General features: G+C 46.9%; 1 protein-coding gene across 2 annotated transcripts in view; it reads right to left on the bottom strand.

Annotated features, from left to right (window-relative positions):
• Positions 1 to 25,344, bottom strand: part of LRP1 (LDL receptor related protein 1) — a 1,410,884-nt gene that overhangs the window by 517,125 nt on the left and 868,415 nt on the right. For both annotated transcript variants that reach the window (XM_069230782.1, XM_069230783.1), the window contains exon 57: positions 20,608 to 20,693. In XM_069230782.1, coding sequence (XP_069086883.1) covers positions 20,608 to 20,693 — 86 coding nt within the window. The remainder of the gene's footprint in view (positions 1 to 20,607; positions 20,694 to 25,344) is intronic.

Raw genomic sequence — 25,344 nt, 5'->3', positions numbered from 1 at the left:
GCATTAGTGCGCTTTACATCCAGTTTCCTTCTACTGCAACTCACATCTGCTCACCACTTACCAACGTCTCCAGGCAAAAGCCGAACCCTTGCACATGGTGGTATTTTTATGCCTGCTTTTTCCTTTCCCAGCATGCTGCCCACTTCCTCTCTTCCCAGCATGCATTGTTTCTCTTTGTTTAGACGCATGTACCTGATTCACTATCACATTCTTTTCCCCAATCCAAGATGGTGGTGTTTCTACTTCCTGTTTCCTACTTCCTGTTTAGAGGTATATAAGGGGAATTCAGCTGCTTGTTCATTGCGTTGCAACACTCCTTGGTGGTAGTCACGCTCTGATTGATTTCTTCCTGCGAATCCAGTGTTTCCTGACCAGTCTTTGTTCTCCAGTCTTCCTGATCTCCAGTCCTAACGCCTTGGTGTCCTCCTATCGTTTCAGGGAGTTCCTGTGGAGGTTTTTTACCCTACTGGGGTTTTTCCTCTGGGACTCCTTCTGGAGGGCACGGACTGTAGTGGCTTGCTCTTGCCAAACAGCACCGTGGCTACCGGAAGGGGTCGCCCGTACCTCGGCCAGAGCAGAACCTGTCGGAACCGGGGCCGTTCCCCTACGCTTCTCAACTACGACGGTAAGCCCATTGAAAACCGTGACAGATTGCAACGCCCAAAACTCCAGTTGCAGTCCGGTATCATGGATAATCCAGTGGCAAACACAGAACCTACGAGCCAGACCCTGCTTATGACGATACAACAACAGGCTCAAGAACTCCAATAGTTACGTACTGAAAATACCGTCTATCAACAAGCCTTTGCATCCAGGACCACAGATGTCCCCTCAGTAGCTGCCACTACACCTCGTTTTTCCGGGGATCCTAACAAGTTAAAAGAATTCCTGGATGCCTTGACGTCTTACTTTGCCTTTCGCCCCTCGCAATTTGTTCAAGACAAGACCAAGGTGGGGTATTTGATTAGTGCCTTATCAGGGCCAGCCTTGGCTTGGGCCACTCCTCTAGTAATCAGAAACGATCCCTGCCTATCTAATTATTCCACCTTTATCACTACTTTTAAACAGATGTATGAACGCCCTGGACTCGAGGCGTCAGCAGAAGAAGCTCTTTGCGAAGTCCAACAAGGGAATCAAGATGTATTACAATACATCACCCGTTTCAGACAATTAGCAGCAGAAACAACCTGGGTGGAACGTACCTTGGTGACACTGTTCCGTAGAGGTCTCAGAGAGGACATTAAAGATGAACTGGTGCACTCTGCTAGAATAGAGAACCTTGAAGGATTGATGGACCAGGCTCTGACGATAGAATATCGGTTGAATGAACGAAGAATGGAGAAAAAGAGTCGTTTGCCATCTCACTCAGTACCGTCTCGCTCCTTCTCTCATCGTACCGAGGAAGTCCGTCCTGAACCTAAGGGGAGTACAGAGGAAGAACCAATGCAGATTGACACGGCTCGAGGACCTTTATCAGCCAGTGAAAGAGAACATAGACGAAAGAAGGGGCTTTTGTCTATATTGTGGTGCAGCTGGTCACCTAATCCGTACTTGCCCCATTCGTCCAACCAAGCCCTTGGGAAACGCCAACTCCCGTCCTCAGTAAGAAGGGTGAGGACGGGATATCGTGATATACCTTCTATTTGTTCTTCCAGGGAGGAAGGAACTGCTCTTTTTCTCTTACCAGTTATCGTTCATCTAACTGATGGCCGGGAAGAAAGAACCTTGGCCTTATTAGACTGCGGAGCCAGTGGCATCTATTTAGATGAAGCTTGGGCCAAAGAACGACAGATAGCACAAATACCTAAGGAAGTACCAGAACAGGTACATACCGTGGATGGGTCACTCTTGGCCTCTGGACCTGTACAATATACTACCCCTACCTTCTGTCTACAGTTTGGAAAACACCAAGAAAATATTTCGTTTGATTTAATTTCATCACCACACCACGTTATGATCCTGGGCATTCCATGGCTCACACGGCACAATCCTTACATTAACTGGGAAACAAGAACCATTTCCTTGTCCTCTCACTTTTGCCAACACCACTGCTATCACGCTGGGGATTATTGGTCCCCAAAAGGTCTCTCAGCAGCAACTCCTAAGGTGGGATGCTCCATTAACGTCCTACAGGGAGTTCCCAGGCATTATCAGGATTATGCCGATGTATTCCAGAAGCCAGAAAAACCTGAACTGCCACCCCACAGAGAATACGACTGTGCCATTCCTTTAGAACCAGATACAGTGGTTCCTTTTGGGCGGATGTACTCCCTCACAGAACCGGAGAAACAGATTTTGAAGGAGTATCTTGATGAGAACCTACAAAGCGGGTTAATTACTCCCTCTTCTTCACCCGCCGGGGCTCCTCTTTTCTTTGTACCAAAGAAAACTAAAGATTTGCGTCCTTGTATCGATTTCAGAGGGTTAAACAGGATCACTATTAAAGATCGGTATCCGTTACCCCTCATAAAGGACATTTTAGAAGCAGTCAGAGGAGCAAAGAGATTCACCAAGCTGGATCTCCGAGGAGCCTACCATCTTCTAAGAATATGAGAAGGTGATGAGTGGAAGACCGCCTTTAGAACACCTTTTGGTCACTATGAATATAGGGTAATGCCATTCGGGCTCACTAATGCCCCTTCCATTTTTCAAAGGTTCATGGATTCTATCTTTTCTGATCTTCTGCAACACACAGTGGTGGTGTATCTTGACGATATTCTAATCTTTTCTGTTCATCCAGAAGAACATTCCAAGCACGTACGCCAAGTCTTAGAGAGACTCCGACAACATCATTTATTCTGCAAACCTGAAAAATGCGAATTTGATCAGACGGAAGTAAAATACTTGGGATATTGCATAAACCAAACCAGAGTCGCCATGGATTCAGACAAGGTGCAGGCTATATTGAATTGGCCATCTCCTTCTTCCATCAAGGAGACTCAGTTTTTTTGGGACTAGCCAACTTCTATCGACAGTTCATAGCAGACTTTGCCCAGAGAACCAGCTATATTACTCAAACCTTTAAAAAAGAACACCTAAAGAAGGGTTTTTGTTGGACACAAGACGCTGAGTTAGCCTTTCAGGAATTAAAGAAAGCCTTTATTCAAGCCCCTATCCTACGACACCCAGACACCAGCAAGCAATTCATTGTTGTCGCAGACGCCTCAGAAAGGGCCATTGGAGCTGCCTTATTGCAAAGACAAGACGATGATGATTTAGAACACCCTGTATTTTACCTATCACACATTTTATCTGATTCCGAGCGGAACTATTCCGTGTTAGAACGTGAATTACTCGCTTTAAAAACCGCGTGCACAGAATGGAGACACTTTTTGATGGGATCTAAGGAACCTTTTGAAGCCCGGACAGATCACAGAAATCTACAGTGCTTAAGAAACTTTCAGTGTCAAAATAGCCGGCAGGCTCGATGGGCTTTCTTTTTCAGCCAATTTGACTTCTATATCACTTACATCCCTGGTTCTCAGAACATCCTGGCGGATGCCTTGTCCCGACGTTATCCTGAGTGCAGCGGTTCTACTGTTCCGAACTTATTTGACAACAACAAGATCATTGGGGTAGCACAGACTTTTTTAGACCAAGTCAAGTCTGAATATGCCCGTCTAGACGAAACAGAGCTGAAAAAGTTGCGTCCGCAACTGTATACAGATCATGGCTATTATTATCATGACAAGGCCCTGTTTTTACCCACTAAAGTAGTACAAACTGAAGCTTTACATATGTGCCATGATTCCCCTATCGCAGGTCATCGAGGAATGAAAGCTACCCAAGAACTTTTGCTGCGCTCCTTCTGGTGGCCAACTCTCAAGGCTGATACTGAGACATATGTATCTGCTTGTCCTATATGTGCTCAAGCCAAGACACCCCGTACCAGACCAGTAGGATTACTCCGTCCATTACCAGTTCCCCCCGGCCCATGGCACACCATCTCCACAGATTTTATGTGCGCCTTACCTTCCTCAATGGGAAACCACGTAATAATGGTAACCATAGACTCCTTCACCAAAATGGCTCACTTCACGGCCTTAAGAAAGTTACCAACGGCTAAGGAATTGGGTCAAATCTTTACTCAAGAAATCTTTCGGCTTCATGGGTTACCTCAGGTCATTATATCGGATAGGGGTCCTCAATATATCTCCCGATTCTGGAATCAATTTTGTAAGACCTTGGGAATCAAGGTGGCCTTGTCATCCGGGTTCCACCCTCAAACCAACGGACAAACGGAACAACTCAACCAGGGTCTCGAACAGTATTTACGTAGCTTCTGCAATGCTACACAAAGTAATTGGGCTACCTATTTACCGCTTGCAGAATTCTCCTATAACAACTCTCTACACAGTGCCTCGAAGGTCTCTCCTTTCTATGGCTCCTACGGTTTCCATCCCAAGGCCTTCCCAACTCCCCTGAGAGATAACTCCAATCTTCCTGCCATCTCCTCCTATGTTCAACAGCTACGGGGTATACAACGAATTATCCATTCCAACCTTGTGGCCACTAAGTTCCGCATGAAAAAGATAGCAGATAGAAGACGTTGTGCGGCTCCTCAATATCAGGTTCATGACAAGGTCTGGCTTTCCTCTAGATTTCTACCTCTCCGACTCACTCAGAACAAATTCAAACCTCGCTTTTATGGCCCCTTCCTAATTCTCAAAAAGATCAACCCAGTGTCTGTGCGTCTTCGCCTGCCCCGGACGTGGAAGATCCACCCTGTATTTCATGTCTCTCAATTGAAACCTTACCGTCCCGATCCTTTTCATAGGCACTTACCCTGTCCCCCTCCTTTGTTGGTTGATAATGTACCTGAGTACGAGGTTCAGGAAATCTGTGACTCTCGGTTTTTCCATGGGCGCCTCCAATATCTTATTCATTGGAAGGGATACCCTACGAGTGAGTGTTCCTGGGAGGATGCCCCTTCAGTTCATGCTCCTCTTTTGGTCCGTCGCTTTTTTCTACTCTTCCCTCACGAACCCGGGGCCTCGGGGGGGCATACTGTCATGCCGCGGCTGCCGCGGCTCTTACGGCGGCCGCAGGCACAGGTTGCCGCGGAGCGGCATTCCTTTCATGCCACGGCCTGTGGGCGGGCCGCGGGGGAAGCCGCGGCAGGCGCACGGACCACGGGAGAAGCCGAGGCTCGTGCGCTAGCCGCAGGAAGAGCAAGGGGCCTGATCAGGGGTTATGGCACTCGCCGCGCCCCTTTCCTTAAGTGTTGCTACAAAGGCAGACGCGGCAGGGCTTGAGACCCCGAGTGGGTTTCAGGCCTAACCGCGTATAGCGCATTAGTGCGCTTTACATCCAGTTTCCTTCTACTGCAACTCACATCTGCTCACCACTTACCAACGTCTCCAGGCAAAAGCCGAACCCTGGCACATGGTGGTATTTTTATGCCTGCTTTTTCCTTTCCCAGCATGCTGCCCACTTCCTCTCTTCCCAGCATGCATTGTTTCTCTTTGTTTAGACGCATGTACCTGATTCACTATCACATTCTTTTCCCCAATCCAAGATGGTGGTGTTTCTACTTCCTGTTTCCTACTTCCTGTTTAGAGGTATATAAGGGGAATTCAGCTGCTTGTTCATTGCGTTGCAACACACCTTGGTGGTAGTCACGCTCTGATTGATTTCTTCCTGCGAATCCAGTGTTTCCTGACCAGTCTTTGTTCTCCAGTCTTCCTGATCTCCAGTCCTAACGCCTTGGTGTCCTCCTTTCGTTTCAGGGAGTTCCTGTGGAGGTTTTTTACCCTACTGGGGTTTTTCCTCTGGGACTCCTTCTGGAGGACACGGACTGTAGTGGCTTGCTCTTGCCAAACAGCACTGTGGCTACCGGAAGGGGTCGCCCCTACCTCGGCCAGAGCAGAACCTGTCGGAACCGGGGCCGTCCCCCTACGCTTCTCAACTACGATGGTAAGCCCATTGAAAACCGTGACACACCTATGGAATTAGCAATACGCCAACATGCAGCAGATTGGGCTGCTACCCTCCTCCCAGCTATGTCAACCTTCCTACTCACCCGGTTTGAGGGGGACATCCCTGTGAGTTTGCATGTTTCTGGGCAGTGTGCACCATAAGAGAATCAGGTGTCAGTTGTTCCCGATGTAAGGAGGTCAGAGGGTGAAGCTTTAAAGTTCTTGTCCTTCTTGGTGGGATGATGCCTTAACTGGCTCCCTAAAGATGTCAGTGCCGGTTTTAGCATTCCCCTAAGCATCGGAAGGTAGTGCGTTGATCTTTATGTGGAAGATGCATCATATGGGGCATAGGGAGACAAGGCTGTCTTCCCCGAATCCCTGAAGTAGGGGAACCCTAAGGAGACTCCGGTGGAGGGTTCACTGGTAGCAGAAGGGAGACTAGGCGTGGGTGTGGTGGAAGAGGCTGGAGAGTTTGGGGTGAAGCGTGAGGTGGAGGTGGTGATGTGTTCTTATTGTGGCATGATGGATTTTTATGCCGTGTCCAAGGATGGATTTATGGCCTCCTCAAAAGAAGGGAATGGGTCTTTAGCCTGAAAAACAGGTTAAGTCTAGACTCACTGGGTTTCAAGCAGAAGATGAATTTGCTGCTGCCTGACATCAAGTTCCTCTAGAAGCTGCTGGAGGGTAGGTTGCTCCTGAGGCGATGGAGGATGGTGCTCCTGAAGTTTGTTTCCTCAGAGCCGAGTGAGTCTTTTGGGCTTCAAGCACTGAGCTGGATTTAGACTCTGAACTCTTTGGTGCCAAGGTTGGCTTCAAGGGCGGCTGTAAGGCTGGGGCCGAAGAACTTGCTGAAGTGAAAGGCTTGTCTCTGAGCCATGGTTTGATGTCCAGCGGGATTTCTGCCTCTCCCGACTTGGTATCTCAATTCTGACCATGTCTGTGTGGGAGTGGCAGACCAGAGTCCACGTCTGGCTTGTGAGGTCTATGATCGGCTTCAGAGGGGTGTTGGAAGATGGAAAAAAAAAAAAACTCACTTCGGCCATCTTAGTAGAAGTATTCTTAGCAGGTGGACACTTGTTGATGATGGTGGCCTATTCCTCTTCCAGCTCCAAAAGTTGGATTTCTGCCCCTTAAGTCTCTGGTTGTTACTCAGGCTCGAACTCCTGTTCTCCGAAAAGGGCTGGAGTGTCTTCCTAACATCCATGCGCTATGGAGGCAGACGCAAGGCGACAATCCTGATGATATACTGAAGAGTCTTTTTATTTAGAAAGACAAGGCACAACTAGAAAGAGCCTTCCTAAATGTCTGGAGACAAACAAAGGTTGCCAACCTGATGTAGGTCTGTCCTTGGGTACTTTGATCAGGCAGTAGCAGAATGGCATCCTTTTAATTATGGCCGCATTCTCCTTTGTTGAGGAATAGAAGGAAGCTCAAAGAGGCCAGGACCTGCAAAGGGTGTCAAAGTAGTTGACCGCAGAAGTGAGGAGATCACTCCAACACTAGGAACCGACATATGTACACTGTGTCTTTCGACCTACTAAGTAGAGGGAACCGAGCAGACCCGGCAAGAACACCACACACCATATCCAACTGGAGCTCAAATGAACATGTCTGATCTCGATGGGGTAGAAAAATCAATGTAACAATGGAGTTGATGACCATGCACATAATTAATCATGGGTGGAGTCCCTCTACCTTGCGAATCAAGACTATTTCGAATAAAAACAACTTGCACACGTCTGAGCACAACACTAGATGGCAGGAATAAGCACAGCATGTGTATCTACAGTTACTCATGCCACAAACAGTGCATTGCAGAAGGCAAGCAACTTGTTCAACTGCTGATACTTCTAACAGCAGATTTCTCATCTTAGAATAGATACCAAAGTGGTACCTCCCCAGGTAAAGGGTCTATAAACTGAAATCAGACCAAAATGTCTTGCCAGTAAGAGCAGAATAAATCTCCTTCCTCCTCATGTGGTTGTCAAAGCAGTAGTGCTTCCTGACTGTATGCAATGATACTCAAGTTGCACCCTGACAGACGTCAATGACAAGCACCCTGTGAGCTAATGCAGTGGTAGAAGCCTTAGCTTTTGTAAAATAGGCTCTTGGACCTACTTGGGGCTGCTTCTTGGCCACTGTAAAGCAGATCCTAAGTCAAAGGACTATATAACTAGACAGAATGCTCTTCTGCACAGCCTTTCCTTTCTTTGCTCCATAGAACACAAGAGAAAGTCCATATTTCACTCGGTGGTCCTTGGTATGATCAATGGAAAAGCTTAAAGCCCTTTTGGGGTACAAGCAATGCTTATTCGAAGGGTGAGGCGGGCAAAGAATGCAGGCATAGTGATGGATTGCCCAATGTAGAAGGGAGTCAAGACAAGAATGAAGCCTGAGTCCTCAGCACCCACCTGTCTGAGAAAAAGATGGTACAAAGTGACAACATAGAAAGTTTACTCATGCGACAATCGTATGTAAACAAGGAAAACTGTCTTTAAACTCAGGATATGTAAAAAGCAGCTAAGCGTTGGCTTGAAGGGCGTACACATGAGACATGTCAACACCAAATTAAGATCTCACTGTGGCACCACAAACGGTTTGGTAGAAAACATGTCAACATTTTTATAAAACTCATCACAACAGGTAATTAAGTACAAGGATGGTCAGTATGGTAAATGCCAAAAAACTGAAAGAGCCTACAAATATCCTTTAATAGTGATCTCTGCAAGGTGTTAGTGATTGAAAAAAAAAAAAACTGCTTTGCTTGTCAATGTTCAGTCTTGCAAATGCCACCTAGATCGCAAATTTCTCACAGCATCTTGCATACATGATCTTCGAAGAAGGCATTCTTGTGGTAAGGATGACATCCACCACTAGAGGGAGCAGGTCATGTATGTGTTTGACCGTGGCAAAAACATCTAGCCATGTTCCTCCCAACTACTGAAAGACGCCCTACTCCACTTCAGGGTGTAGATGTAATTGGCTATCTTCCAAATACTGCCTGCTGGTTTGTCTGCTCTGGCATTCACCTCACCAGGTAATTTGCTCTCAGAAAAATGCTTTGATGCTGCAGCCACCTCCAAAGGAGCAGAGCATCCTGACACCGAAACCTGGACCCCACTCCACTGTGTTTGTTGCAGTACCACATGGTGGTGATGTTGCTCGTGAATATCTGCACCAGCCTCTCACTGATGGACATTAGGAAGGCCTGCAGGGCTGAACAAATAGGGAAAAAAATGCAGCAGAACGATGTGGAGCTGGATCTCTTCTAGAGACCAGTGCCCTGATCTTCCCACCCCCAGAAGACCTACCCAACCTGGCAGAGATGTGCCTGTCACCATCATAAGCTCTGGGTAGGGAAAGGGCAGGGGTCTGCCAAATGCGATCAAGCAGCCCCCACAGCATGGCTAAAGCCATCCTCTCAGAGACCTGGATAACATTGGTCAGACTGCCTTGTTGCTATGCCCACAGGAATATCAGGCTCCATTGCAGAGGCCGCATGTTCCACCTGACAGTTAATGAGGAAGATGCAGCAGGCTAAGTGGCCAACATGCACCAGAGCTGCTTTCAATGTGATACATGGGTTAGCCCGAAATATCAGTGTCGTAGTTTGAATGTCCTAGATTCGCTGTGGCAGATGGATAGCCCTGAACTCCACTGTGTACAAGACTGCAACATAGAATGAAAGCCTCTAGCTCATTTAGTGTGCACCAGAACAATGTCTGAAGGTTTGCATCACCTGGAGGTTGTCCACTATGGAGAGCTCTACTTTACCAGTCAGTCATCTAAGCACAGGTATAGCGGTATCTTCAATGTTCAAAGATAAGTTATGACCATTATCAATATCACTTTCATGAACACAAGTTGGAATGTACCATCTTTCTAGCATGGTTGCATTCATTTTTTGCATGATGTCAGTGTGCTTAGGCTGTAGATCACTGGAATTTAGTTAACCAGGACAGTGCTCGCTTCCCTAAATGTAGTTGCTGATTATCTTTTATACCCACAATTGGCATAATGATGCACCTATGTAAGTCCATAGTATATAGTAATGAAAATGTCACTTACCCAGTGTACATCTGTTCGTGGCATCAGTCGCAGTAGATTCGCATGTTTTGCAATAGCTCGCCATCTGGTGTTGGGCCGGAGTGTTACAAGTTGTTTTTCTTCGAAGAAGTCTTTCGAGTCACGGGACGGAGTGACTCCTCCTTTTGTCTCCATTGCGCATGGGCGTCGACTCCATCTTCGATTGTTTTTCCCCGCAGAGGGTGAGGTAGGAGTTGAATTGTAGTAATAGTGCCCATGCAATGGAGTGACTAAGTATGTACCTATTTAAGGTTGAGATGATACATATACAAATAGTTGAAGGTAACTTCCAAACTGCTACAGGCTCCGGGGGAGGCGGGTGGGCACATGCAAATCTACTGCGACTGATGCCACGAACAGATGTACACTGGGTAAGTGACATTTTCAGTTCAATGGCATCTGTCGCTGTAGATACGCATGTTTTGCATAGACTAGTAAGCAGTTATCTCCCCAAAAGCGGTGGATCAGCCTGTAGGAGTGGAAGTAGTTTGAAATAATGTTCTTAATACAGCTTGACCTACTGTGGCTTGTTGTGCGGATAACACGTCTACACAGTAGTGCTTGGTGAATGTGTGAGGCGCAGACCATGTGGCTGCCTTACATATTTCTTGCATTGGGATGTTTCCTAGAAAGGCCATGGTAGCACCTTTCTTTCTGGTTGAGTGTGCCCTTGGTGTAATGGGCAGCTGTCGTTTAGCTTTAAGGTAGCAGATTTGGATGCATTTAACTATCCATCTGGCTATACCTTGTTTTGATATTGGGTTTCCTGCATAAGGTTTTTGAAATGCAATAAATAGTTGTTTAGTCTTTCTGATGTTCTTTGTTCTGTCAATGTAATACATCAATGCTCTTTTGACATCTAATGTATGTACTGCCCTTTCGGCTACGGTATCTGGCTGTGGAAAGAACACTGGAAGTTCCACTGTTTGGTTTAGATGGAACGGTGAAATAACCTTTGGCAAAATTTAGGATTGGTCCTTAGGACGACCTTATTCTTGTGTAGTTGTATAAAAGGTTCTTGTATTGTAAACGCCTGAATCTCGCTTACTCTTCTTAGGGAAGTAATGGCGATGAGAAATGCCACCTTCCAGGTTAGGAACTGTATTTCGCAGGAGTGCATGGGTTCAAAAGGTGGACCCATAAGTCTAGTTAGGACAACATTTAGGTTCCATGAAGGAACAGGTGGTGTTCTCGGTGGTATAATTCTCCTAAGGCCCTCCATGAATGCTTTAATGACTGGTATCTTATATAGGGAAGTTGAATAGGTAGTCTGCAGGTATGCAGATATTGCTGCAAGGTGTATTTTAATGGAAGAGAAAGCCAGGTTAGATTTTTGTAAGTGAAGCAAGTAACCCACTACATGTTCTGGAGTTGTGTGTAATGGTTGTATTTGATTAATATGGCAGTAGCAGACAAACCTCTTCCATTTACTTGCATAGCAGTGCCTGGTGGATGGCCTTCTGGCTTGCTTTATGACTTCCATACATTCTTGGGTAAGTTGTAAGTGCCCGAATTCTAGGATTTCAGGAGCCAGATTGCTAGATTCAGCGATGCTGGATCTGGGTGTCTGATCTTTTGGTTGTGTTGTGTCAACAGATCTGGCCTGTTGGGCAATTTGATGCAGGGTACCACTGATAGGTCTAGCAGCGTTGTGTACCAGGGTTGCCTTGCCCAAGTTGGTGCTATTAATATGAGTTTGAGTTTGTTTTGACTGAGTTTGTTTACCAGGTAAGGAAGGAGAGGGAGAGGAGGAAAAGTGTAAGCAAATATCCCTGACCAGTTCATCCATAGGGCATTGCCTTGGGACTGTTTGTGTGGGTATCTGGATGCAAAGTTTTGGCATTTTGCGTTCTCCTTTGTCGCAAACAAGTCTATCTGAGGTGTTCCCCAGAGTTTGAAATAAGTGTTCAGAATTTGGGGGTGAATTTCCCATTCGTGGACCTGTTGGTGATCTCGAGAGAGATTGTCTGCGAGTTGATTTTGGATCCCTGGTATAAATTGTGCTAATAGGCGAATTTGGTTGTGAATTGCCCAACGCCAAATCTTTTGTGCTAGCAGGCTTAACTGCGTGGAGTGCGTCCCCCCTTGCTTGTTTAGGTAATACATTGTTGTCATGTTGTCTGTTTTGACGAGAATGTATTTGTGAACTATTATTGGTTGGAAAGCTTTTAGTGCTTGAAAAACTGCTAGAAGTTCTAGGTGATTTATATGCAGTTTTGTTTGATGTACGTCCCATTGTCCTTGGATGCTGTGCTGATTGAGGTGTGCTCCCCACCCGGTCATGGAAGCATCTGTTGTTATTACGTATTGTGGCACTGGGTCTTGGAAAGGCCGCCCTTTGTTTAAATTTATGTTGTTCCACCACAGAAGCGAGAGGTAAGTTTGGCGGTCTATTAACACCAGATCTAGAAGGTGACCCTGTGCTTGAGACCACTGTGATGCTAGGCACTGTTGTAAGGGCCTCATGTGCAGTCTTGCGTTTGGGACAATGGCTATGCATGAAGACATCATGCCTAGGAGTTGTAATACCATCTTTGCTTGTATCCTTTGTGTTGGATACATGCGTTGTATGATGGTGTTGAAATTTTGAATTCTTTGGGGACTTGGAGTGGCTACTCCTTTTGATGTGTCTATTATGGCTCCTAGGTATTGTTGTACCTTGCGCGGCAGAATGTTGGATTTTGTGAAGTTGACGGTGAACCCTAGTTTGAAGAGGGTTTGTATGATATGATTTGTGTGATTTGAGCACTCTATTAACGAATGGGCCTTGATTAGCCAGTCGTCCAGATATGGGAACACATGTATTTGCTGCCTTCTTATGTGTGCAGCGACTACCGCTAGACATTTGGTAAAGACTCTTGGTGCGGTTGTTAATCCGAAAGGCAGTACCTTGAATTGGTAATGTATTCCTTTGAATACAAACCTTAGGTATTTCCTGTGCGATGGGTGTATTGGTATATGGAAATAAGCATCCTTGAGGTCTAAAGTTGCCATGTAGTCGTGTAGTTTTAGCAATGGTAATACTTCTTGTAGTGTGACCATGTGAAAGTGGTCTGATTTGATGAAAGTGTTCACTACTCTGAGGTCTAGGATTGGTCTCAGCGTTTTCTCCTTCTTTGGAATCAGAAAGTACAGTGAGTAAACTCCTGTGTTTATTTGTGTGTTTGGCACTAATTCGATTGCATTCTTTTGCAATAGTGCCTGCACTTCTATCTCCAGGAGATTGGAATGATGTTTTGTCAAATTCTGTGCTTTTGGTGGTATGTTTGGAGGGAATTGTAGAAATTCTATGCAATAACCATGTTGGATAATTGCTAGAACCCAAGTGTCAGTAGTGATTTCCTCCCATGCTTTGTAATAATGACTTATTCTTCCCCCCACTGGTGTTGTGTGGAGGGGGTGAGTGACATGTGAGTCACTGTTTAGTAGTAGGGGTTTTGGGGCTTTGAAATCTTCCTCTATTTCTAGGGAATTGCCCTCCTCTATATTGTCCCCGAAAACCTCCTCTATACTGTCCCTGGTAACTGGACGGTGTTGCTTGTGAGGTGCTGGCTTGTGTGCTCTGACCCCGAAACCCCCCTCTAAAGGGTGTTTTACGGAATGTGCTGTAATTCCCTCTGCTCTTCGGGGAGTAGAGTGCGCCCATGGCTTTGGCAGTGTCCGTGTCTTTTTTGAGTTTCTCAATCGCTGTGTCCACTTCTGGGCCGAACAGTTCCTTTTCGTTAAAAGGCATATTGAGAACTGCTTGCTGAATCTCTGGTTTAAATCCAGACGTTCGGAGCCATGCATGCCTTCTGATAGTTACAGATGTATTAATTGTCCGTGCAGCTGTATCTGCAGCGTCCATGGAGGAGCGGATCTGGTTGTTGGAAATGGTCTGTCCCTCCTCAACCACTTGTTTTGCCCTATTTTGTAGATCCTTGGGCAGATGTTCAATGAGATGTTGCATCTCATCCCAATGGGCTCTGTCATAGCGCGCAAGTAGTGCCTGGGAGTTCGCGATGCGCCACTGTTTGCAGCTTGTGCTGCGACTCTCTTACCAGCTGCATCGAACTTGCGGCTTTCTTTATCTGGGGGTGGTGCATCTCCAGATGTGTGGGAGTTGGCCCTTTCCTAGCTGCTCCTACAACAACAGAGTCTGGTGGCAGCTGTGTAGTGATGAAAACCGGGTCTGTAGGAGGCACCTTATACTTTTTTTCCACCCTTGGTGTGATAGCCCTACTTTTGACCGGCTCCTTAAAGATTTCTTTTGCGTGCCGGAGCATACCAGGGAGCATAGGCAGGCTTTGGTATGAGCTGTGGGTGGAGGAGAGTGTGTTGAATAAAAAATCATCCTCGACCTGTTCTGAGTGGAGGCTTACATTGTGAAATTGTGCTGCTCTAGCCACCACTTGAGAGTACGCAGTGCTGTCCTCTGGTGGAGATGGCTTCGTAGGGTATGCCTCCGGACTGTTATCTGACACTGGGGCGTCGTATAGGTCCCATGCGTCTTGATCTTGGTCACCCTGGCTCATGGTGGTGTGAGCTGGGGAGTGTGATGGAGTTTGTGCTGGTGAGACGTTAATTACGGGCGGTGGAGAGGGTGGTGGGGTAACTCTTTTCACCACTTTTGGTTGTGGTGTCTGTTCAGTTTGGAACTCCAACCTTCTCTTTCTTCTAATAGGGGGAAGGGTGCTTATCTTTCCTGGCCCCTGCTGTATGAAAATACGCTTTTGCGTATGGTCCACATCAGTTGATTGTAGCTCTTCCTCAAACCTATGCTTTTGCATTTGGGAGGTTAGCGAGTGCTCTTCTGTATAAGAGCCTGAAGCTGGGTCGGTTGCAGTTTGTTTCGGTACCGAAACCCTGTCTGCATCCTTTTTTGGCTCCGAGGTGACTTTTTTCTTTTTCGGGGCCGAAACCTCTCGGCGCCGATCTTCTTCGGGGCCGCTGTCTCGGCGTCGAGCCGTGTCTACACCGGCATCTCGGTGTCGATGCTTGTCTCCAGCACTTTCTCGGTCCCGAGAAGGCTGCGTGCCGGTGTCTCGACCGGAGTCGGACGATCTCGGCACTGTTTGGGCCTTTTTCGGTGCCGACGGTCGGTCACCGAATTTATGGGTCGAGCCATGGCCTGGTGGCAGTGGCGTCCCCTGGGCCTTGTAAATCTTCCTCTGAGTGGTTTTCGACGTCTTACTCACGGTTTGTGTATCGTCGAATCCTTCGGAGTCCGAGTCTTGGATCGAGAAGGTACCTTCCTCTTCTTGTTCCTCGAACTCTCGGTGGGCTGTCGGCGCGGACGCCATCTGAAGTCTTCTGGCTCGACGGTCTCGGAGTGTTTTTCGGGACCGGAACGCACGACAGCCCTCGCAGGTGTCTTCACTGTGCTCAGGTGACAGGCACAGGTTGCAGACCAAGTGTTGGTCTGTGTAGGGGTATTTACTGTGGCATTTGGGGCAGAAACGGAACGGGGTCCGTTCCATCGGCGTTCTTCAGCACGTGGTCGGGCCGACCAGGCCCCGACGGGGGATCGAAAAAACTACTCCGAAGGGCACCGGAGCTCTTCGATCCTTCGACGTGGTGTTGAATCTAACTACGCCGATCCCAAACGCAACAATACCGACGAAAATCTTCCGAAATTTAGCTATTTTTCTGTTCCGAAACTCGGAGCGACAAGAACACGTCCGAACCCGATGGCGGAAAAAAAACAATCGAAGATGGAGTCGACGCCCATGCGCAATGGAGACAAAAGGAGGAGTCACTCGGTCCCGTGACTCGAAAGACTTCTTCGAAGAAAAACAACTTGTAACACTCCGGCCCAACACCAGATGGCGAGCTATTGCAAAACATGCGTATCTACAGCGACAGATGCCATCGAACTTATGTTTCCCAGGGCACTGGTATAGCAGGGGTCCCCCATAGGATGCCACATGTATTATGCCACCGATGGGAGCCCATGCAAAGTGTGACTGCAGGCCTGCCATTGCCGCCTGGGTGAAATGGTGAAAGCACCCATTCACCACCAAACCTGACCACTGCACTTAGACATTGTAAGTCACCCACCTAGTAGTCCCTTTAGCACAATCATGTGCCTAAGAGTGAGGGTACCCCTGCATGAGCAGGGTGCCCCTACAGACCCCAGGCCAATTCCTGGACTTTAAGTGTGGGGAACCCATCTTAAGGTATGTAGTGGGCACTGGTGAACACGAGTGGTCCAACTACATAATGGCTTCTCCAAGTCTAGGCATTTTTTATATCAAACATTTTAGTTGCTTGATACCATGTACTCTGGGGGTTCCTTACAGGATCCCCCAGTCCTGCCTGTGCAGCTTTACAGGATCCAGCTGTCAGCCCACGCTACTGACCCCAGACACTGTTCTGCCTTCCTGCTGGTGATCCAGGCTCAGGCTGGAGAAGCAGAACAAAGAATTGCCTGCAAGGGAGAGGAGTGACCCTCTCCCCCTGTGTTTCAGGTGTCAAAAGGCTGGGGTGGAAAGGTCTATGAGCGCCACCAGACTGCTTTGAAAGGCACATTTGGTGCCCTCCTTGCATAATCCCATTTGCACCAGATCAGGAACTCCTGGTTCCCGCTCTGGCGCGAAACTACACAAGGGATGGGGACAGGGGAGTGACCAATGCCCTGTCTAGCCCCTCCTCTAGGAGCACAGAGATCTGCCAGGTGGCCACTTCATTCTACTATCCTGGAAATAAGATGTGCAGAGGTCCCCTGGGAGCACCTGAATGGTTAGGACAGGTAGATGATGTCCCTGACCCCCTCTGACAGGTGGGTCACTGCAGAGTGACCAACTCCCTTTTAGGGTTACAAAAGGGCTCCCTCGCGGGTGGGCACTCAGATTAGTCGGGCAAGACTCTCCAAGGAACTCTCTGCAAAACATCATCTGCTTCTGGCCTCTAGAACCGTTGCTGGTCTTCGTTGGAATTGAACAAGTCTGCTTCTGATGGGAAGGCTCCCATCACAACATTGTTTCTCCAGATTCTGGTCACAACGACTTAGTTTGCACCTGGAACCAGTAAGCTCCCTAGTAGTGAAGGAGTCACTCCCCTGCATCCGCAGGCACCTCAAGACAACGTTGACCAGCTGGTTGGTTCTGCTGTCCATGGACATCTGAAGATCCTGCAACACAGGTGGTGAGTCTGTGGCCTCTTCTGGGTTCTGACTGTCTTCTACCAATTTGGGAGACTGTGGGCCCCTGCTCCTGCCATTGGACTGGCAACCCGTGCACCGCAACTGCTGCACTTGCCAAGGCTTGCTGGCTCCAAGAAGTTCCGGCCTCCAGCACTCTGCAATCCGAAGATCAGCCCCTGTCCTGCAACCCCTGCGACATGGGACTTCTGTTCTGTTAGGCTGGTAAGGCCTCCTTGTGATTCCCTGTGTACAGCGCATCTGGGTCACTCGTGGGGGCTCCCTGACTTCTGCTGGCCTTCCAGTGTAATTAATGTCACCCTGACACCCCCTCTTAGGTAGAGTCTCCTGGACCTTGCTGGGCCCCATAACTTTTCTAACTCTTCTGCAACTTCTGTTTGCATTTGCCAGTGCTTGTTGGTGACCTGGCTGTTCACCTCCCCTCCTGCAATCCATCGAACGTCGAGGGAAGCTCGTAGGTGACTCTTGGGATTTTCTGCAGCTCCTGGACCCCGCAGCTGGACTTCTTTTTCCACCGACTTGCAGGAACTTGAGCTTCAGGAGGGTGGGCATTGTCACCTGCATCAACTTGGCACCTCTGAGGGTGCTGGACTCTGTCTTCTTCCTTGGCATGTCCCCCACGTCCGGAATCTGTCCCTGGGTTCCACCGGCCTGGCAGTGACAGCAGCTGGACAATCTGAGGCATCCACTAAATTCAGAGATAGTCCCTTCTTCCCTCTACATCTGGGCCCTCATGTCTTCTGGCTATCCTCGGGTAGGGGCACTCTACATCCACCCTCGTCTGCTGGTTTCCTCAGGGTCTGCTGGGAAGAGTCCGGATTTCCACAAACTCCAACCACTACTCTTTGTGTTAGGCTATGGGACAACTGGGTGGGTAACTATCTTGCACCTGGTTGCTGGGAACACTTACTGTACTTACCTCTGGTGTTTCTAACTTCCCCCAGCCCCTAGCTAACTACCACACTTACCTACGCGCGGGTCACTGTTTCACATTCCACTTTTTTAGTACATGGTTCCCTCCCCTCACCCCTCCCTAGGACCTTATGTATTTCTATGCTATTTCGGATGGTTATTTTTTGTACATACTGTGTGGAAATATCTCCAAAGGGAGATAAACCAATGCTAGTCTAGTAGTAGTGCTGTTATAAAGTTTCCTTAATTTTGCAACACTTGTGTGGTTCTTTCTTGTGAGTGAGTCACTGTCGGACTACTGTGGTACTGCAAGTGCTTTACATTCCTCCTGGATAGGTTTCACCTGCTCACCTCAGCTATCCCTAGAGCACTTTTGGTATCTGGACACCTATTCACTATCACTAAGGGTTGCCTGGACTCATTATAGGGTGCCACACCATTGGTGTACGCCATAAACTGAGCCAACATCCTACCACATAAAGGACACTGGTGAGGCCAAAATTGATTACAGCAAACAAAGTGGTCCAGGCCTATTGAAAAACACAGTCTGTGGGACTGCAGGACACACAAATAAAAATAGGACCACACAGGTCTAATGACACATCTAGCAGCCCCAGTCCAGAGGAGACAGGATCTGGACAAGTGTGAGCTTTTTCACTTTTATCTTTGTGCAAGAAGGTATTCAGAGGCCAGAGGTCCAGACTAAGGATTAAGCCCCTGTCCTTCTTCAGAACGAGGCAGTAGTGAGTGTAACAACCCCCTCTTCTTTCTGAGTCCAGAAACCTCTTGATAGCGCCTCTAGAAAGAAACAGCCACACCTCCTGTAACAGAAAGAACAAGTGCTCACCAGAAATCTGCTTTGGCGTGAGAGTAATAGTGCACATGGGTAGGGAGAAAAGGTGGAGCATAGCCATTGTGAATCATTTACAAGACCCATCTGTCTGATGTGATGGATCGCCAACTTGGGAAGAAATGTGTAAAGCTACCCCCCACCGTGAGAGAGCACTAAAAATTGCCCAATGCGATTGTTACATTTTTAAATGGCTTAAAGTATGCATTTTAAGGATCACTCTTCTATACAGCAGAATGTGGTATGTGAATACTGTGGAAAGGGTCCAGGAGCTCCCCAGTGAGTGGACACGACTTGCTAAGCATTCCCAAAGTGCTCTATTTAAGGGGAGTGCAGGGTAGTGTGGTCGAGCAGCCTTAGCTTTAACACAAAGGAGTGCAATACATCTACAAATACACACAATAGTTATTATATGAGACACACAACTCAAGAAGGAGATTCACACCAATTAATAAAAATAGTAAGTATCTTTATATATGAGAAAAATTGTTCAGGTAAGTACATTTTTAAATCTGAACTCTTTTCACTTTAAAAAGAGGACACAGCGCAATGTCTCAGTTTTACAATGTTATTCTTTAGGAAGAAAACAAGTTCTACAAACAGGTAGAGTACAGCGACTTACAAGACCAATCTCCAGGAGTTAAGGTGAGCAGTGGGCAAGGTCCAAGGCAGCACCCACAACACACACTCAGTGGATAAGCTTCAGTCGCTCACCCCAGCTACCCCTAGAGAGCTTTTGCTATCTGTATACCTATTCACTATCACTAAGGGTTGCCTGGACTCCTAATAGGGTGCCGCACCATAGGTGTGCACCATAACCTGAGCCAGCTTCCTACACACTCAATATACAGAACCATTAAGTCAAAGTCCACCAAGACAGCAACCCAAGACTAACTGCCCCCCCCTCAGCCCCCCCGGGTGAATCCAGAATGCTAATGCTACTAACAGTGGGTGGGTTGTGGGTGGGTACTACCAATGACAAAAGAAATATGGCGTGTGTAAAAAGGGATGGGAGGGGAAACCAGTCACTGAAGAATTAAAGGACGTAAACCACAACAGTTTTCAAAATAGCTATGTGGGTTTTCAGAGATGAAAAGATTAACAAACAAAACATTTCTTTTAAGCTTGAAAAACAAAGAACCTGAGACTTTTAAGTTTGACAAAGGTGTATGGAGGAAACTAAATAATTTGACTTGCTTAAGTTGGGTGGCTTAGTTGAAAGAATGTGAATATGTAGGCTTGCATTTTTGATTGAATACAAAAATAAATTGAAATATGGCTATTATCCGAAGAAGGGACGAGTTTACCCAAAAGGCAGTACAATATTGTTTGATGGAAAAATACTGGTGAATTTCACAGCATTTCAAGTCATTGTTTAAATATATCATAAATAATAATCTAAAATGTCATGACCCATTCATAACATCTGGTCAAGGTATTTCTCACACACATCTAGTACATAGTGGATCTCAGCAGAAATACTGTAACAGATTGTGGTTGACAGCTAGGGTTAGATAACTAATTAACAGAAAATACTCTCTAAACTATGTGAGAGATCAACTCTTTAGGCATGCAGAGTTACTAATGTAAACTAAACAGATTTTATGTATAAACTGGCTCTGTACTGCTGGCACCTCTGAAGCAGCTAAAACACACTAACCAAATCAATTGACTCTTAAATTTTGGTTTGGATCTTTTACCTGTTTCAACAAAGTATAGTTGGTTGCATCCAAGTTAATCCTTCGCAGGTAGTAGCGATTGGCAAAAATCAAGAACGCCTCTTCTTCTGCGGAGAGAAAGGGGAATTAACTCTCACCTTTACAACCATTTTCGAAGTGCAGGCCAGTGACATTGTCAACCCATTTAAGAACAACAGCCAAATTCATTGTCTTTAAATGGCAACAACCAAAATTGAAAAAGCTTAACTTAGCCAGTGGGGACGTGGGAGTGCAGTCACAATCATTTGAGTGTTGTTTTAAAACGTGTTACGGTAATTAATATATTCTAATTTTTATGTATAGAGCCTACTTGCTCCCAGAACAAGTTCGGGGATGCAAGTTACATAATAAAGCAAGGACATGTGTAAGATGTTTTGAGATTGTCAGGCTTTCCCATAGTGAATTTCAAACAACTACAAACCTTTTGATTGAAGTGTATCTATGTAGGAAGGGGTGAGAAGGATTATACCTCACACTAATTTTCCTAGAAGATCTCTTGCTTCATCATGCACACATTGTGCTTTTCATCATTTATTTTAGCCATCTGTTTTTTTTTTACAACATAGTTTCAATAAGGCCAGTTAAAGGTTTGTCATTGGCTTGCATGCTTTAATACCTTTTCCACGCAAAATGCATCACTGATAGAAGGCTTCTGAATACTGCACTGATTCTGCACACATGGTATCAAAGACACTTGGGTATTCATCAAAGAAAGATCCCATGAACTGCAGAATTTGTACAAGCTCCAGCCCAACTGATTTTCCTTGGCATGTTGAGGAAGGAACATGTTAATAACCCTGTAAGCATTTGTTCATGGCATGTAGTGCTGCAGATTCATATTCTGTGCATATTCCTGCCATATAGTGTTGGGTTCGGAAGTGTGCAACTTGTTTTTGTTAAAAGAAGACTTTTTGAGTCTTGAGGTGTGGTGACTTCACTTATTGTAGGCAAAGAGCATCGTCATCGGGCTCCATAGTCAGATTGTTTATCCATTCTGGAGGGCTAAGATGTAGATGGAGCACAGAGATACAAAAGAGATGACCATGCAGAGAAAAGGAAATAAGGATGAGAGTATCTGTTACAAACCCCAGGTGGCCAGGAATGAGGGTGGCCGCAGGTGAATGTACAGCACTACATGACATGAACAGATGCTTACAGGTAAGTAACAATTTCTGTTTGTGGCATGTGCAGTTGCAGTCGCACATGCTGTGCATAGAATGTATAGCTATCCTCTTAAGGTGGTGGCTCAGCCTAAGGATGTTGCAGAAGACTGAAATCATGTACATAAGACAGCTTGGCCATCTCTAGCTTGTGGCCGAGCCAGGACATCCACACAGTAATATTTAGTGAAAGTGTGAGGAGTGGAAGAAGTAGTTGCTATGCAGCTATTAGTTATAGGTATGTTCCCTAAAAAACTCATAGAAGCCCGTCTTTTGTGAGTGGAAAGGGGTCTGGGAGAGACAGATAGGGATCCTTAGCTTTAGCATAGCAAGTCTGGATACACTTGACAAGCCAACGAGCAATACCTGCTCTGGAAATCAAACTGCCTTTATGTGGTTTTGAGTAGGAAACAGAGTTGCTGTGTTTTACGAAAGGGGTTTGTTTATCCAAATAATACATTAACGCTCTTTTGACATCCAGGGATTCCAAGGCGTATTCCACTACAGGCTCTGGATGTGTAGAGAAAATTGGCAACTCAATATTTTGATTGAGATGAAAACTACAAATCACCTTAGGGACAGTTAGAGAGTGTACCTCACCGACTCACCTGAGGGAAGTGATAACTGCAAGGAATGCCACCTGCTACGAAAGAAACTGAAGAGGGCAAGAGTAAAAAGGCGGGCCAATGAGCTTAGGGTGTGCAAAGTTAAGATTCCACGCCAGAGATGGAGGCATCCAGGGCGGAATAATGAAGGCCTTAATGACTGGTTTTCTGAAAAGCAAAGTGTGCTGTCTATTCTGTAAGTAAGCAGCCATAGGAGGTGTAGGCAAGGCCTGACTGTGGTCCGTGAAAGAGGTAATAGTCCTGTACCGACTATGTGTGAGAACTGATGTGTTTTCGAAGACAATAGTGCAGAAACTGTTTTCAATTTACCACATAGCAGGCCTTGGTGGTAGGCCTTCGTGCTTCATAAAGAATGGCTATTCATTCCGGTGATAGGTTAAGGCAACCAAACTCTAAGACCTCAGGAGCCATATCGCAAGATTAAGCTAGTGAGGACTGGGGTGTTGGAGGGTTCCAGGATTTTGCGTGAGAAGGTCCAGGCTGTGGAGAAGCTTCTTGTGAGGAACTAACGGGTGTTCCACCAGAGTAGAGTACTAAGGCTGGTGCTCTCAGGTTGGTGCTACTAGGATGATGTCTGCCTCAGTTTGCAAACTACAAGATTGGGGTAGGAGTGGGAAAGGCAGAAAAGCATAAGCAAGTATCACTGACCACTTCAACCACCGTGCATTACCCATAGACCATGGGTGTTTTCAGCAGTGGAGAACAGGTCTATGTGAGGAAACTCCTACAGCTGGAAGTAAAAGAGTAGGGCCTGGGGGTGGAGGTACTACTTGCGGACTTCTTGATGTGTCCAGCAGAGCAGGTCTGCCAAGTCATCTTACAGAACTGGAATGTACTGTGTGATCAACTGCACCTTGTGATGTATTGTCTACTTCCAGATGTTTTGAGCTACAGCAGACAGCTGGGGTGAAAGAGTGCCGCCTAGCTTCTGTAGGTAAAAACATGGGTGTGGTGTTCTCCGCGTGTACTAGAACAACCTTGTTGTAAATGAGTGGAAGGAATGCTCAAAGAGCTAACTGACGAGGCAGCAATTCTAGGTAGCTGATGTAGAGGCCCTGCTGCGAGGGAGCCCACAAGACCTGGATAAAGTGACCTTGGAGAAGCGCTCGCCATTTGGCGAGCAAGGGGTTCATGGTGATGGTCTCCAGCAGAACGGGGTCTACAAAGGGCCATCCCAGCAGCAGGTTGTTGGTATTCCACCACTGAAGACAGCGATGTTCACGTCCTCAAATCAACATCAGATTCTTCCATAGACCCTCCGCCTGAGACCACTGTGCTGCCAGGCACTGCTGTAAGAACCGCATGTGCAGCCTTGCACGAGGAACTACTGCAATTAAGGACACCATCATGCCTAAAAAACGCATTACTGTCCCTGGAGTCTAGAGCAGCCTTGAGAAAGTATTTTTCCTGAAAAAGCTGAAGGTGGGATTTGGCTGTGTTTATTGTGAAACCCAACTTGTGAAGAAGGTTTGTAACTGTATGCCAGACATTGCTGCTTTGTGGCGGTCTTGATTAACTAGTCGTTGAGAGAAGAGAACATGTGGATGCCACCCCGATTTAGGTGAGTGTAGGAAAGTGCCCCTTTTTGACCAGGTCAACCCCACCTTTTGCCTGGTACATGATGCAATTTTGACCAAAAATGTACTGGGTTTCTGCTAAACAGGTCCCCAGTGCCAGATCTCTTTCCCAAAAACTGTGCAACTGTTTCCCAATTGGCAAAACCTTTGCCCCCACTATAAGTCCCTAGGAAATGGTATCCCTGGTACCTAGGGGAGGGGAACCAAAGAGGGCCCCCCAAGGGTAGCAGCATGTATTGTGCCACCCTCAGGGACCCCTCACCTAGCACATGCAGACTGCCATTGCAGGCTGAATGTCTTTGTGCATCCAAAAAGTGAAAACACAACATAGCAAACAGTCAGTGTGCCCTGTCCCCTAACCCTGCATGCAATATGGACAAGTCATCCCTACAGCAGGTCTTAAGGCCCTAAGGCAGGGTGCATTATATTACATGTGAGGGCATACCTGCATTAGCAGATATTCCCCTGCTATGTCTTTGTTGATTCTTACGACAGTGAGTGAACAAGGAAGCCATTTTAAGTAGATGTGCTGGACACTGGTCAATACGGGTCCCCCAGCTACATGATGGCTTCACTGAAAATAGGGATGTTTTGTACCAAACATCTCATATTAATAAACACTCATTGATTCCAGTGATGGCTTTATTAATACATGCACCCAGAGGGCATCTTTACAGGTGCCCTCTGAAACCCTACCAATTACCAGTGTGCAGACTGACTAGTTTAAGCAAGCCTGCCACCACAAGACATGCTTCTGACCCCCAAGGGTGAGAGCCTTTTCTCTCCGGTGGTCAGAAACACAACCTGCTCTGGGAGAAGTGTTTACACACCCCATCCTACAGAATGACCTGCAAATCTGCATTCCAAGCCATGGGGCTTCAAAGAAGCCCACGGCTCTTGGTATACAGATCTGGCTTCACCCAGAGAAGAGATGGTGACCCTCTTGCCCCAGGGCCCATTTGGCCCCAAGCAGGCAGGAAATTTAGTATTCAGGGAGGTGTGTCCACCCCTCAAGTCAGTCCCACCCCTAATGTGAGCTGCCTGATGAGGACACGACATTTAGAAATTTGCCATTTGGTTTAGCAGAATGAGGAACTCGGGACAGAGTTATGCCTAGTTCCCACAGGAAGAGGTCATATAGGGGGTGTAGTGATCCCAGGGGTAAGTTGCCCACCCCTAAACACCCCTTGAATTCAGTATTTAGGGGAGACCCTGGCACCAGAAAATCAAATTCCTCCTGACCTATGAAGGACACCCAAGAGCTGCAAAAGCAAAGATTGAGGAAGAAGCACTAGACCTGGCCCCAGCCCTGTTGGCCTGTCTGCTGCTCCCGCCAATTTGCACCAAAGTTGACTC

The sequence above is a fragment of the Pleurodeles waltl genome, chromosome 4_2, assembly GCF_031143425.1.
Source record: "Pleurodeles waltl isolate 20211129_DDA chromosome 4_2, aPleWal1.hap1.20221129, whole genome shotgun sequence".
NCBI classification, from domain to species: domain Eukaryota; kingdom Metazoa; phylum Chordata; class Amphibia; order Caudata; family Salamandridae; genus Pleurodeles; species Pleurodeles waltl.
This window is presented reverse-complemented; position numbering and strand designations above follow the sequence as displayed.